Here is a 15,639-nt window from a genome sequence, read left to right on the forward strand (position 1 = left end):
TTAATTCTCTAGGAGACAAGACACTTGACCTAGAATGAGATTTTGGCTGGTCACTTGAAGGCTCATTGTGCCCAGCTCTCCAGAAAAGAAAAATAACATTCTCCTCCATGAGGTCTAGAAACCTTGCTTCAGCTCCACTAGAAAACTCACCGCTCCTGCTCCTCTTGCTCCTTCCGCTCCTGCTCCTCCCTCTCCCGCTGTTCCCGTGCTTGCCGCCGTTTCTCAGACAGCAATCTAGCAGCTTCTTCTCGGTCTGTGGTGCCAGCCATCGGTTTGCCTGGCGTTGAGGGAGGAGGTGGAGGCATCGGGCTGGCAGTCCCAGAGGGGGCAGTGACTTCTATAGGAAGCCAAGCTTAGAGTTAGACCACTTCCCCCAGAAGGAGCCTCCTCACCTGCCCACCAGCGTCTCCACCCAGTCATCACATTCATAATGGGACGGAAGATGGAGCTTGACCTGATTGTAATGAGGCTCTGGGGTGGCTAAGCCTGGAGACTGCTTGTTCAGTGGTTTTGGATAGTCCCCTTGGCTGCATTCACACAATGCTCTTAAGCTGAGGCTAAACTAACCAAGAGGGCATGCTTTACCTAACAGGAGGGGCAAAAAAAATAAATTAACCAAGGTTAGCATTATCCAAGCTAGTCCCAAAGGTGTCAGGATTCCCACAGTTACTCCAAGCCTTGAGCCCCACTCCCAAAACTAAAAAAGATTTATTTGAAGTTAATATTCTACGTCCAGCATTTACCTGGGCATAGCCAACTCTGAGATATGTAATTCACTGTCACCCTTGAACCTGCTTCCCCTCCCCCATCCCTCTGGGTGTATCATCCAACAAAAAAATGGAGATGCTGCTGAGGACAGGTGAGCATCTGGATCCAGGCTGGACTTTCCTCCTTTACAGACCTAATTTTTGGACACATTCAGCCCCTTTGAGTTCTGGTTTGCAGCCTGGCTGCTCAGGAGCTAATCCTCCCCTTCCAACACCTCTCCAGAATGTGGGAAGAAGAAGGCTTGTTTGGTTCCCATCAATCATGCTCTCCAATTAGGCAGAAGCTTCAGTCATCTAATCAGTCTTTGAAGAAAATATGAATGGAATGTACTTTCGATTCCACACTGCTCTCTGCTCTTTCAAACTCCCCCCACTTCTTTCTGTTGTCAACTATAAAACGTGTATACAAAATGTTTCATGAGTTGACAAAAGCTGCTTTTTCAAGAGGCCACTGGACTTTCTGGTTTTTCGTTGAAGACATTTCGCTTCTCATCCAAGACGCTTCTTCAGCTCTGGATGAGAAGTGAAATGTCTTCAAAGAAAAACCAGAACGTTTTTTTTCTTTCAAGCTTCAAGCTGCCTCTTGAAAAAGCACCTTTGGGACAACCATGATCTGGATGACTGAGACTCTCCAAGCTAGACAAAGGCATCTGAGCTTCACCTGAGATAGTTTAGGAAGCTGTCTGCATGCAGTCCATCTCAGCTTACTTTGCAGAGTGGATATTATAATGATGTCCCTATGAGACAGGCCAGGTTGGGAAACAGACCCTATAAGGACTATTGAAATTTGATTATGACATGATATAATAACAGTATCCTGCCAGTTTCCCTCTCGCCTTTTATGGAAAATCTATGAGCTGTTATTTTGAGTTTCTTCCTTACGCTTCCTCTTTTCCCAGGGTTGAGATTTCATTCACTGTCTCTCTTGCATTCCTTCCTATCTTTGCTTCCTTCTCCATGTAAAGTTGGAAACTTCCATCCTTGCTTTGAGCAATCAGAGGAAAGGTAGAATGTAACATGCTTTTTTTCCTTCCTTTTTATGCTTTTGAATCATGCCCATATTAGGATTGTAATATCCCAGTTTAGCTTTCTATCCGCCCTCTGAATATGGCTGTCCTCGACATATGACCATTATAGAGCCTGCCCATTATGGTCATGTGTTGTGAAAATCATAAACTGAGTCCATCTTGTGACTGACCCAGTTCTATGACATTTTTGTGGTGGTCATTAAGCAAATCACCACGGTCGTTAAATGAATCTACGATCATTAAGCAAACCAGTGGTTCACTATGGGTACAGTTCTGCAGAAAACGGAAAGGTCCAGGTTTAAGGGAAATTGTTGTAAAACGCGGTCACATGACTACAGGACACTGTAAACAATTGTAAATGTAGCCGTGTTGCTGAAGATGTTGAATTTGGGTTGTAAATCTCCTTTTAGGGGCTGGTTGTAACTCTGAATGGTTGCAAGTCAAGGACTACCTATATACATTTTCAAAATTCAATGATTAATTCTTTAATTTTCGGCTCTATGCCTTCTTTTATTTGACTGCATTAGCCTTGGCTGCAATTCAGGGTTAACTAAGAGCAATTATGGCCCACCTGCTGGTGTTTCACTGTTAACTGCTGCCTTCAAGCTGTCCTCCAGGGCTGGAGAAGCTGCCCCACGTTCCTTCGGTTCATTCTTGCATTCACGGGCCTTTGGTTGGCCCTCGGGCTCCCTGCGAACTCGCCTCTTGGGTGAAGACTGGGCACTGCGAGCCAGGCTTGACCGATGCGAAGTGCTGGGTCCTGGGCTTGACGAGGCTGGGCGCTGTTTGGCCACAGCTGGCAAGGCTGGCTTGGACTTGGGGCTTGGGCTGCCAAAGGGAAGCATAGAGGAGCTGGCATTAGAGACAAGGTGGGGGAAACAGCCAGTCCCATTCTGGAGACCCTTCCCGGAACAGAAGTGGACAAGACAACTCTCCAATGATATGATTTCCAAGGAGAACTCATGCCCAGAATCTAACATCATGCCAGCAGGAACTACATGCTGCAAAAAAACAACCCAAAACCACCTGAAATCCTGTTAACATTTGCAGTTATCCATTTCAACCTTTCCCAACCAGCTGAATGTGTGGAATCCCACATTCTGGCTGTGCAAACTCCTAGCTTCATTTGCAAAAGGTGCTTCAGAGCCTGGAGACATGTGAATCTACTGTCCTGCAACCCGAGGTTGCTTTCACAGCCCAGGATGCAACAAAGCATCTTTTCTCAATTATGTCCAAAAACTCAGAATTATTGGAATGACTCCCTTATTGGAACTGTAAATTTCGACGACTCCTGTGACAGATTGTACAAAGTGGAATTATCATCCTAATAGGGAGGGTTATGAGGTTAGGGGAAAAAAAGAGCATTATTGTCAACAGAGGCATTCTTGGCAGGCAGCTTCATCCATATAAGGCATGGCCACCATCTTGAATTTTGATACATGGATTGGAATGGAATGGAACAGAATTGGTTCTATTGGTTTAGTCATTTGATTACATTCAAAGTATAAAACTAATATAAATATATAAGTAGATGCAAAGAAAACAATAGGATGTGTTCATAAGCAAGCCATCCCCCTTACAATTAACTCCAATCTTATCTAAATATTCTGTCCTCTTCAAAATGATCTTTGATATACATCTCCCATAATCAGACATGATTGCAAAGTTGGTTTCCCAAAGCCCGTTTAGTCAGTGCTAAATTAATTCTGTACCTCGTCAAGATCCTTGTGACTTCTATGACACTGTAATAAAGGTATACTATGATATATAATGTTGAACAGGTTATAATATGAATGTAAATTCAATAAGAAATGTATACAAATATTATGTGCACAAGATGTATGTACCCAGTCGACACACTGTATAACTGAAAGATGGTTTTGTTGTTTTTGTTATAAAAATAAAAAAACTATAATAACAATAACAATAATAATAAAAATAATCTTTGTGACTTCTTACCTGCCTTCGGGTACATGCAGCTGACGCGCCTGGCCGGAAGGCGTAGAATGGCGTTTGCGGAGGGCTAAGGCACTCTTTTCTTGGGCGTTTTCTCGATCCTTGTCTTTCTTTTCTTTCTTTTTCTGATGCTGAGAATAAGAGAAGACAGAATCATAAAGCAGAACCCACTTCCATGGCGGAGAAGCAGTTCTCCAGAACTCTGGGCCAAATCAATTCACAGTAACCTCATCTTCAAAGCAGGGGGTTGTTGAAAACTGCTTTTAAATCTTGGCAATGTATGGACTTCCACTTCCAGAATTCCCCAATCCTTTAAGATGTGTGGAAGTCCCAGAACTGCCAGTGTACTGGTTGGATCAACCTCTCTGTACCTTGTCTGTACACAGTTGCTTAGCAACTGAAAGCTATTTGGTTTTCATTCATCTCCCCAGGCGACAGCAGAAGCTTGTTTGAACATATAAAGCTCTGATGTCAGTGGTGGGTTTCAAAAATTTTTTACCACCATGTCACTGGGTGTGGCTTGGTGGGTGCACTTTGCGCGCACGCAGAGGGTTTCTGCTGACCTTCTCCTGCAATCCTGCACTCTCCCTGTGTCTCCAACAGCTGACGTGCGGCAAATCCGCTGTGCCGCGTGAAGCAGCTGAGCTTCAAAACCAGGAAATAAAGGACAGGATAGAGGCGGGGCGGGTGGGAGGGCCCAGCAGCTGATCATCGGAGCAAACCACTTCACTCATAGATGATCCTCAGAGCTACCGGTTCAGACGAACTGGGCCAAACCAGTAAAATACCACCACTGCCTGATGCATATAGTATTTGGCTAATAGGTGTCTCTCTCCCACCCCCATACTTAAGGTCTGGAATTCAGGCATCCCTTTCTACCTAAGAGCCCAGGACTCAGGTTTAATTGAGGAAGACTACGAGAGTCCCAGGAATTAAGGGAATCCTGGAAAACAACCACCGAGAAGACAATTTTCCTTTTCCATTAGATGAAACTCCTGCAATTTCCTCAAAATGCTGACCTCCCCCCTCAAGGTCATTACAGTTCTCCTCCTCCCAACAGGCAGGTTGAAAATATGATGTAGCCCCCCCCACATCTGGAATAGGGGACAGCAGCACTCAAGACCATAAATCTGCTCGTCTCTGTTGCTTCTAAAGGACAGAAGAAACTTCGGTGGGAATAAAAATGTGGATCTAAAGCAGCATTTCTCAAACTTGGCAACTTTCTGGGAGTTGAATTCTTAAAAGTTGCCAGATTTGAGAAACACCGATCTAAAGAGTTGGGATAGTTTAAAAAAAACCAAAACTCTTATAGCAACTTACAGGAGAGGAGTGAGGCTTATTCCGGGGGGTTACATCAGGGCTGGTGGTTGCTGGCCGCCGTCGCTCCGCGCAACGGTGTACACGCTGGTTTTTGCAGGGGCTTACTGGGCTGGCGGAAGCTGAGCGAGGGCACACAGGAACTGTTGGTGGTGAATGAAAAAGAAGGTCTGAATCTTCTACAGCAGTGATCCCCAACCTTTTTTATGCCGCGGCCCGGTACCGGCATCAGCTGGGCGCCGCCATCTTTTTGATGAAAAGTGCTTCCGATGACCTCACCAGAAGCACTTTTTCATCAAAATGAGCGGCGCTAGCGCTCAGTGAGCTTTTCGGGTAGAAATGGCTTTCTACCCGGAAAAGCTCACCGAAGCGCTGGTGCCGCCATCTTTTTGATGAAAAGTGCTTCCGGTGAGCTTTCTACCCGAAAAGCTCACCGAGCGCGTGCGCCGCCATTTTTTGATGAAAAGTGCTTCCGGTGAGCTTTCTACCGGAAAAGCTCACCGGAAGCACTTTTCATCAAAAAGATGGCGGCGCCAGCAAACCAGCGGCCCGGTAGGACTTGTTCCACGGACCGGTACCAGTCTGCGGACCGGTGGTTGGGGACCCCTGTTCTACAGGGTTGTTTAGCAATACAAGACGTTCATGCTCGTTTGCATGAGCAAGTGTGTGCATGCACACTCCATTTGTGTGACAGGGAGACACTCAGCCACTTGCATGAAACATACTCTCCCCCTGCCCGCCGGTCTGCAAAGCCGGAAACGTTGGAGAACTCAGGCTTATTCAATCAGCCCAACATGACATGCTAAGCCAGGGGAGTAAAATTTAAGGCCCTCAGGTCAGATCTGGCCTGCGATATGGTTGAACCTGGTCTGCGGGGCTGTCCAGGTCTACCCGATGCGAAGAGGAAACATGCCAGCAGTTTGGGAACTGGCATCAAACTAGCCATGCCGACCCAGTTGGCCACACCCACCCATGGGCGACTGCCCATGCCCCCCTGGACCCGCAAGGTCAACCACAGCCCTGATGCGGCCCTCAATGAAATTGAGTTCGACACCTCCGTGCTAAGCCACAAACAGCCGAACAAGAGTTGTGAACAACAAACGGTTCATAAACGTAACAGCTGAGTTCACGGAACACAAGCTAAACCTAACAAATCAACATAACGATGCAAACAGGCTGGTGCTGTTGCAAACGCAATCATTCCTTTGGCATCATCGAGGCTTGCTTCCCACCCTCCTCTCAATAACATTTTAGCCCCCGTAGATCCTTCTGCTTACCCTGTTCCTTCCCATTGCCGGCTAGCGTCACAGCGCTTCTGCTGCGGGCCAAGAAAGCGAGAGTTGGGGTCATCAGCCGGTCCACGATGCTGCTCTCCCAAGCACTTAGTTGAAGACTACGATCTGGGGAAGGAAAAACAAAATTTTTTGGTTAATCCAAGCTCTGGTAGGGTTCAGTTTCCTCCTGGACCAACCTTCCAGTGTTTGGAAGATACAAAGCGCTCCTTGGATTTCTGGTCTGCAGAGGTGTGCAACAACACTAACTTTCCAAATCCCTTCCTCGAAACTTGTGGCTACTACTACTACTACTACTACCACAGTTGCGTTAGGAGAACCAAAGCACTTTCAGGCTGAAAGGATTAACCAGTGATATCACTATTGCCCAGGGGATGCTGAGTTAGAGGCTCCTTTCATGCCCCCATGAAGTGGTACCCATCTTATCTACCTGCAGTTGCCCACTTTCGAACTGCTGCGTCAGCAGGAACTGGAGCAAGGTGATGGAAGCTCACCCCATCACATAGCAGCAACCGAGTCTCAAACACGGGCCTACCAATCATCAGACCAGCATCCTAACCACGTGAGCCTGCGCTCCCCGACTTGTAGCTCAAGGTGCCAAGATGAGATTCTGGTTATCCGAACCAGGTGTGGAAGGCAGGACTGGTCCAAAGGAGCCAGGGTTATGATGTTGGAAGAGAAAAGCTGTGCCCTGCGCCTGTCCAAGGACAGGACATATTGATTATACCTAGTCCCCGACTTACAACCACAATTGAGACCCAAATTTCCTTCACTAAGCAAGACAGTTGTTAAGTTTTGCCCCTTTTTACGACCTTTTTGCCACAGTTGTGAAGTGAATCCCTGTAGCTTTTAAGTCAATCAGTCATTAAGCAAATCTGGCTTCACTTGTTGGAAGCTGCCCAGGAAGGTTACAAATGGTGATCACATGACTCCAGGGTGGGCTAGTGCAACCGACCTAAGTACCTGCCAGTTGCCATGGGTCCAAATTTTGATCATGTGACCGTGGGGATGCTGCAATGGTCATAAGCCTGAAAATCAATCACTAGCCACTTTTTCAATGCTGTTGTAACTTTGAATGTTCACTAAATGAACGGTTGTAAATCAAGGACTACCTGTGTTCCATTCTAACTGATGCACTTGTTAAGACTTATATCTTCCCTTTCCTCCTGCAGCTGAAGTCAACCTACTAGCTCTCTCTATGGCTCTTATTCCCAATAACAGCAACCCTGCAGGGTAGGTTGTGCTGAAAGGGAGTGAGTGGTCCAAAGTCCAGGAAGGGCTGGCCATGGCAGAAGGTGGGACCCAGCTCAAGCATTCTGGCCCTTTCCTAGCCCCCTGCCCCCACACATGAACAGTCTTCCAGTAGCTTAACCCATAATCTTTCTACAAGAGATGGTTTTAGATCTTTGGCATGACGTAGTTTTGCTTGCAACTGCCTTACATGGGTGTGACAAAAAGAAAATAAGGTATGAAGGTGAGAAAGGGTGTCCGCACTCATTCTGAGTCTACATCTGCCTACGTCTCTCAACAGATTAATTCCTGATAGATTGCAGTTCTTGGTAAAAAGTGGGTCGCAATCCAGATTGGGACAATTTGATTGATGGAATCCAATCCAAGATGGACTTTGCCATCTCCTTCCTTTTGCTCCCTCTTCATATTTCTAAAGGAGTGTTTCTCAACATCAGCAACTTTAAGATAGGTGGACTTCAACTCCCAGAATCCCTCAGCCAGCCATGGCCGAGGGATTCTGGGAGTTGAAGTCCACCCGTTGTAAAGTTGCCAAACTTGAGAAACATTGTCCCAGAGCAGCGGGCTCCAACCCTTCCACCAACCAGGCAATAAAGGTTTATAGATTTTAAAAGATTTAGGTGGGGAAAACCAGGTTCAAATCATAGTTGGTCCTGAAACTTCATTGGCTGTGTTCACATAGAGTGGAGGTCTCCAAATGTGGCAACTTTAAGACTTGTGGACTTCAACTCCCAGAATTCCACAAGTCTTAAAGTTGCCAAGTTTGGGGACCCCTGACATAGAGATATCCAGCCTGTACTGAGCAACTAATGGTTTTTGAGAAGTGGCAACCCAATTCTGCTCCCAGCATTTTGTGTGTATAAGATCATTGGCAATACAGATGTTGGAGAGTCAAAAAAAAGTCAAGATGGCAACTGTAACGGTAACCATCTTGATCCTCCCTATGAATGCTTGTTTGTTTGTGTTATTGCTTGATTCCAGCCAAAGTATTGAAAGAACATTGTGTAGGACTCATAATCTCCCAATAGTTGCTTGTTCCTGTTATATTAAATGATGTATTCAGTTGCACTAAACTGGTAAATAAACTAAGATTAGCTGATTTACCTCCCTTTGTCCTGAATGTGTAGCCAGTTTCTCAGTCTCTAATAATTCCATTGGCTGTCCAAACAAACTACTTTAAAGCTGGCACACTCCGGGAAATTAAAGGAACATTGTAATAGTTGCATAGCAAACTACTTCTTGACATTTTGGGTATGGCTGATAATTCTGCAAACAATGTTGACGCTCGACTGACGTTACAAACCACCTTTGCCTGAAAAACCTTCAGCTTTGTAGATTCTGCCAGAGGAAGTGACTTGCAATAAACACAAATATGAACAATGGGAGGTTGAAATAGCAAATGTGGCTAATCATGGCCAGGAATATCCCACACCCTATCAGTGGGAAACCTTTTCATTCGAGAGCTAGCTGGGATTCCAGCATTTTTCTGAACAAGCTTGTTTTCAGTGGGTCTGGAGAACAGAATATAAAGGGGATTTTAATGCTCTTTACTACTTATGTTATTGGTCTAAGGAGCTTGAAAGCTTGGGTCAGAGGAAGATGGGATGTATTTTATTTTAATATATTTTACTCTGTGTACCTATATATTTATCTTAACATACAGGTAGTCGTCGACTTATGACCACAATTGAGTCCAAAATTTCTTTTGGTAAGCAAGACATTTGTTCAGTGAGCATTGTCCCATTTTATGACCTTTCTTGCCACAGCTGTTAAATGAATCACCGCCATTGTTAAGTTAGCGGCAAGATTGTTAAGTGAATCTGGCTTCCACATTGACTTGGTTTCTCAGAAGGTCACAAAAGGTGCAGGACATTGCAACCGTCATAAAGGTGAATCAATTGCCAAGCATCCAACTTTTGATCACATGACCATGGCAATGCTGCTGTGGTTGTAAGTGTGAAAAACGGTCATAACTCACTTTTTCAGTGCTGTTGTAACTTCAAACAGTCACTAAAAGAACTGTTGTAAGTTGAGAACTACCTGTATTTTATTTTTAAAAAGTGGGATCTGTTTAATAAATTTTAATGGGTTTGAACAAAAGAGTCAAACTATCATTTCAATGTTTTATGTTTGTGGGGTTGTTTTATTTTTTGGTTTGTTGACCCCTGCTCCTGTTTGAATTGAAAACCAACCAAAATCACAGATATGAGGTGGGTGGCTATATACATTGATAAATAAATAAATACAAACATAATTTTAGATTTATAGGCTTGCTTAATTTGGCTTGGTCACTGATACCTTCCTATACATTAATCTCAGCATTACGAGATTGCAGAGTTGTGGGTTTTGTTTTTTTACCTAAAAAGGCCAATTTTTAAAAAAAATAAAGAAAAAGTTGTCAAATCTTTCTCTTGGCATCCATACGTACCTATGAGCACACTGCTGTCTGAATAATTTCACGTCAGGACCGCACCTAATTCCACATGCATTAACCATCCCTTCCGTTGGCCTTTTCCTGAATCTTGTTCAGATGCTCAGGATATTTTTTCATCATCGCTAAGCAACGAGGAAACAAAACAATGGCGGGCAGAAATACTATCTTTAGCAGCAAAGAGACATTAGGGCAGGGCGTAATTGGAGCTGGTCGAACTCAGCGCTGTAGGATCTGCGTGCAAGGACCAAGTGGGTAAAATTTCCCCTCAATGGAGAGATAGCTCCACAGGAGGGTCAAGGTGCTTTTCAGATTGAACACCTGGGAAGTGTCATGCAACACACCTGGAGGACATTAGAAGGTGCTCTCCTATTTTGTAGTGTCTGTTGTCGACCTCACCATCACTGCAGGGGTCAAAGTAAACTAGGCTTATTAATATCCCACACAGTTTATACTTTACATTTTATGGGAAATTCCATCTTACTACTTCATAGTGCTTTTAGCATTTCAGCTGAGACCCTTTGCAAAGAGCCGCTCCAGAAACATACAGCTAGGAAGAGAAGGGTCATTGCAAAGGTCCCGTGGTTTGGGACCAACTAGACCAGTTTGGTCTAGTGGTTAAGGCAGCAGGTTAGAAGCCAGGAGGCTGTGAGTTCTAGTACCAGCTTAGGCATGAAAGTCAGATATGTCAAAGTCACACATCTCTCAGACCAACTCACCTCACAGGGTTGTTGTTGTGGGGAAAATAGGAGGAAGAGAAGTATTGTATATGTTTTACTCCTTGAGTTAGTTATAAAAACAATAAAGGTAGGATATGAGCTGTGATGGCCCAGTGGTTAGAATGCAGTATTGCAAGCTAACTCTGCTCACTGCCAGGAGTTCGATCTTGATGGGGCTCAAGGTTGACTCAACCTCCCATCCTTCCGAGGTCAGTAAAATGAGGAGTCAGATTGTTGGGGGGAAATATGCTGACTCTGTAAACTGCCCAGAGAGGGCTGTAAAACACTGTGAAGAAATATATAAGTTTATTTACTGTATAAATAAACAAGCAAACAAATAAATTAATAATGGTTGAAGTACTGAACAGGGATTCACATTTCTGCCAGCTGTGCCCCAACGTGACCTAATGGGTGAAATGAGGGAGAAACAATATTTGCTTCTTGAAAAGGATCACTGGGAACTCTGATGCAAAGCATTTTGAGCATCCCAAACACTCCCCCTCCGTGCAAAAGCGATTTCCTGCTCTGCCCTCCTCCCCACAAACAGCTGAAAATGCTGGCTAGCAGAACTGCAGTACATCCAAAGAGATTGAAATTATGAGGCTGCTGTGCCCAAAACTAAGGATGTCAACCATTTTAGCTTTTTGAGGAATTACTGTGTCTCATTTGTATTTCTGTAACTGTCTGGTTTGACATAGCAACCAAACAGGACAGGTACAGACTTCAACGGATAGTTAGGACTGCAGAAAAACCATTGCAGACAGCCTGCCTTCCACTGAGGGACTGTATACTGCCTGGGTCAGAAAGAGGGCTGAGAAAATATCTACAGATATTCTGCTGTCTGAACCTTATGCTCAAGCTTTGGTCTTCCTTGACACCCCACCCCCAAGACATACTTCTGACCCAGATTTGAAGTTCTGATGGCTGCACTACTCTTCCCCACCCCGCCAGTCATCTGATGATAATTTGGACATTATGCAAGTGGCCCACATTTCCGACACTTTGCTGTGGCCTCTTATCACATGAGTGTGATTTACAATAGTTTCCTGAAAAGAAAAAAAAAACCCACCCTATTGCACACAACACTTTTGGTTTATGACTGTGGTATTCACTTAATGACTGTGGTATTCACTTTACAACCACCATTAAATTCACTTCATGTCCTCTGTAAAAAAAATTTAAATTAAATTGGGTCAGTCATACGATGACCTGCTTACCAGTTGGCACAACGTAAGATCTTTAAAGTTAAGCTGTTAAGTCAAGGACTACCTGTACATGGAGTTAAAAACATGCTTCACATGTGTCCTGTAATTAATTCATCATACAAACCAAGGTTGGAAGCCACACTAAGTCTCCAGTGCCCGCTAGAATCTGAAGTTTGATGTGTGTGTGCGTGCGTACACCATCCTGTTCTGTCGATCAAACAGCAAAATGCTTCAGACCGCTTTGCATCTCTAACAGTTATATAAAATCAACCAGTTCAAGAAAAATGTCCATATTATGCTCTTAACCAAAATGCTGAAATGATTTGGCACTGCCTCATTCCAGGATAGGTTTTTTTTTTCCAACTTTATAGTCTAGCTGCCTATAACCCTGAGCTCTCCTGTTGGTCTCTCCTTCAGTCTTTTCAAGTTCTGGCAATATCTCCTTATGCTACCACTATTTTGGGACATAGTTATATGGAAGGTGGGCAAAGAGAGAGTGTTCTTCCTGTTTGATCTCGAGGGAAGGCAGATAATGAAATTCTCTCAGACGTTCATCATCCTTTTGATCAGTTGCTGAATTTCAATGCTGCCACTATATTTCCTTCTTTTTATCTACTGCAGCATTCATCTGTTTACACGTTGAGCTTTGCATTCAGTTCTTTTGTTTGTTAAAAGCACTTTGAAGAGCTGGCATACAAAAAAGAAGAAGACCACAAATAGACTGCAACCAAGGTATCAACAAACAGACCAGGCTGGGCAGTGAAACCTGGGACACGTCCATGACAATTCACCAGGCCAACACACTATGGCCAACTCGCTGTGGAACAATTCACTTTGGACAAGAGTTACACTAATATCAAAGAAATGGTGAAATAGAATCATTAAAGAAAGGATGAAAAGGGAGGGACAAAAATGGAATGTGAATCACAAAAATTTAAAAAAAATTAATTTATTTTGAACAATTAAATTGAATCTTTAAATTGTCCCGCAGCAACTTAGCTGTGACGAGTTGGCCACAGCAAGTAGTCCCATTCCGACCTGGGACTGATGATTGAGAGACAAAAAGAAAGAAAGAAAGAAAGAAAGAAAGAAAGAAAGAAAGAAAGAAAGAAAGAAAGAAAGAAAGAAAGAAAGAAAGAAAGAAAGAAAGAAAGAAAGAAAGAAAGAACAACAAACACACTCCCTTCAAGAGAAAGGTCTGAGCTATTCAAATGGCTGCGAAATAAAACCAAAAGTGGTCTGGTAAAATCCAACTTTAAATCACTGATAATTTTGCACTAAGCTTGCAGCATTGTTTTATGACAAAACGGGGCAGGCAGCATATAGAGGTAGTCCTCTACTTACGACCCCAATTGAGCTCAAAATGTCCATTGCTAAGTCCGACCGTTGTTAAGTGAATCGCTGCACTTGTTTAAGTTTGTAACATGGTTGTTGAGTGAATCTGCCTTCCCCATGGACTTTGCTTGTCAGAAGGTTGCAAAAGGGGATCACGTGACCCTGGGACACTGCAACCGTCATAAGTATGAGTCAGTTGCCAAGCATCTGTGAATTCTGATCACGTGACCATGGGGATGCTGCAACAGGCATAAGTGTGAAAAACAGTCATAAGTCACTTTTTTCAGTGCTGTTGTAACTTTGAACAGTCGCTAAATGAATGGTTGTAAGTCAAGGACAACCTGTATGTTGAATCCTTGGTGGGATGACAAATGCATTATGCTTATCAGCAGTGAGGACCTAACAATGTTAATATTACAGAGTCAGGAATCCAGGGTTAATCCCAATTCCTACTACAGTTTAAAGATGAAGCTGAAATTAGTTAGCATTTCTTCCTTGTCTACTACAGACAGTCCTCGATTTATAACTGTTGAGCAACCCCGCCATGTTACAACAGCATTAAAAAAAGAAAAAGCAACTTACAAGAGGTGCTTGCACGTACACCTCTTGTAGCACCCCAAGTCATGTGATCAACATTTGGGTGTTTGGCAACTGGCATGTATTTATAAGTGGTTGAAACATCCCTGGGTCATATGACTGCCATGTGTGACCTTCCCAGCTGGCTTCCAAAAAGCAAAGTCAATTGGGTGGGTGGGTGGGTGGAGAGAGAAGCTGGATTCACTTAGTGACCGCACGATTCACTTAATATCTCAGGCATGACCCAGTTAACAACTATTTTGCTTAGGAATGGCCCCAACTGTGGCCATAAATCAAGGACTATATGTATCTCCTGCATGCAGTTCCCTACATCGATCTGCTGCAAATCCTATGGATAATTCAACTAACATTTAAATCTCAAACTCCACCTCAAGATAAACAAACAGGGAAGGGGAACAGAAATGTTAATTGTGTTACTGAAAAACTGCACGTACTTGATAATTTGGCCACTGGGAGGTGCAAGGACGTTCTGACTCCAATCTCTTAAAATGCTACTGAGCCTCCTCTTCCGTCTGCTAAAATTTCATCCTGTTTTGCAGGCTTTCTCAACCTTGACAACTTTTAAGATGCGTAGACTTCAACTCCCCAAATCTCCCTGCCAGCAACTCCGGGGATTGAAATCCACACATCTTAAAATTGCTAAGGATGAGAAACATTGCTCTATTGGCTAGGTTCATGCTTCCTTTGGTAACCATGAAGAGGTCTAGGACCTTGAATCTTTTAAAAATGCTGAACACTCCATCCTGCACTTACAGGCTTGTCTACATCCGGGTTTCTTGGTCTCAGCAACTTGAGGTGGTGACTTCAATTCCCAGAATTCTCCAGGCACTATAACTGGCTAGGGAATTCTGGGAGTTGAAGTCCACCTATCTTCATGACGCCGAGATTGAAAAACATTGGTCTAACACAGGGGTGTCAAACTCGCTTTGTCGCATTGTCATCATGTGATGTATTGCAACTCCCCCCTCCTCGCTAAACCGGGGTGGTCGTGGCCAGCGATGAGGCATCTAGCCCACGGGTCGCAAGTTTGATACTCCTGGTCTAACACATATACTAGAAGGTTTCTTTCTTTCTTTCTTTCTTTCTTTCTTTCTTTCTTTCTTTCTTTCTTTCTTTCTTTCTTTCTTTCTTTCTTTCCTTCCTTCCTTCCTTCCTTCCTTCCTTCCTTCCTTCCTTCCTTCCTTCCTTCCTTCCTTCCTTCCTTCCTTCCTTCCTTCTCTTATCAGTTTACCCCTGTCAGCTAGTTCCAGGACTATTGATAGGATGGATTTAAAATTGGGGGCCCCTTCTTCCCATCCCTCGCCCTGACACAGCTGCATGTCCCCCGGGGGTCTCTTACTTCTACTGGGCGAGTTCCAGAGAGTGGCAGAAGATTTGGAGAGGCGCTTGTTGATTATAGAGTCCACATGTTTGGGGAGATTTACAGCAGAGAGAGAGCACCTGCTTGCACCTACAGAGGGAAAAGACACACAGGTGTTAAGGGCAGCGGGGTGCGGGTGGGGGGATCTGGTGGAAGTGCGAGCATGCAGCAGCGGGGATCATGCAGTGAATGGGTTGCAAAGGAGACTCCCGGGAAAGCCATGAGGGTGCCTCGAGTCGAGCTGCCTGTAGGAACAGGAAACCATACCAACACCTTTTTTATGTGCTGATCTGCAGCCTCGTGTATTCTACTCCAGCACACGTCCCCACTGATGTCACGGGCCTAAGTGAGCTTGGCAGAAAGCAACTTAGCACATGTGGTGGC

General features: G+C 44.3%; 1 protein-coding gene across 4 annotated transcripts in view; it reads right to left on the reverse strand.

Moving 5' to 3' along the window:
* Positions 1–15,639, reverse strand: part of MAP7D1 (MAP7 domain containing 1) — a 72,262-nt gene that overhangs the window by 10,539 nt on the left and 46,084 nt on the right. For 2 of the 4 annotated variants that reach the window (XM_087970543.1, XM_087970540.1), the window contains exons 6-11: positions 15,235–15,345; positions 6,346–6,468; positions 5,072–5,211; positions 3,755–3,882; positions 2,367–2,623; positions 151–337 (exon numbers count right to left, since the gene is read on the reverse strand). In XM_087970543.1, the coding sequence (XP_087826669.1) occupies positions 151–337; positions 2,367–2,623; positions 3,755–3,882; positions 5,072–5,211; positions 6,346–6,468; positions 15,235–15,345 (946 nt within the window). The remainder of the gene's footprint in view (positions 1–150; positions 338–2,366; positions 2,624–3,754; positions 3,883–5,071; positions 5,212–6,345; positions 6,469–15,234; positions 15,346–15,639) is intronic. The other 2 variants (XM_087970542.1, XM_087970541.1) reach the window with 2 other exon arrangements.

This window comes from Notechis scutatus, chromosome 8, assembly GCF_049901735.1.
Source record: "Notechis scutatus isolate UNSWTSFEM ecotype Mainland chromosome 8, rNotScu1.2, whole genome shotgun sequence".
In the NCBI taxonomy this organism is placed as follows: Eukaryota; Metazoa; Chordata; class Lepidosauria; order Squamata; family Elapidae; genus Notechis; species Notechis scutatus.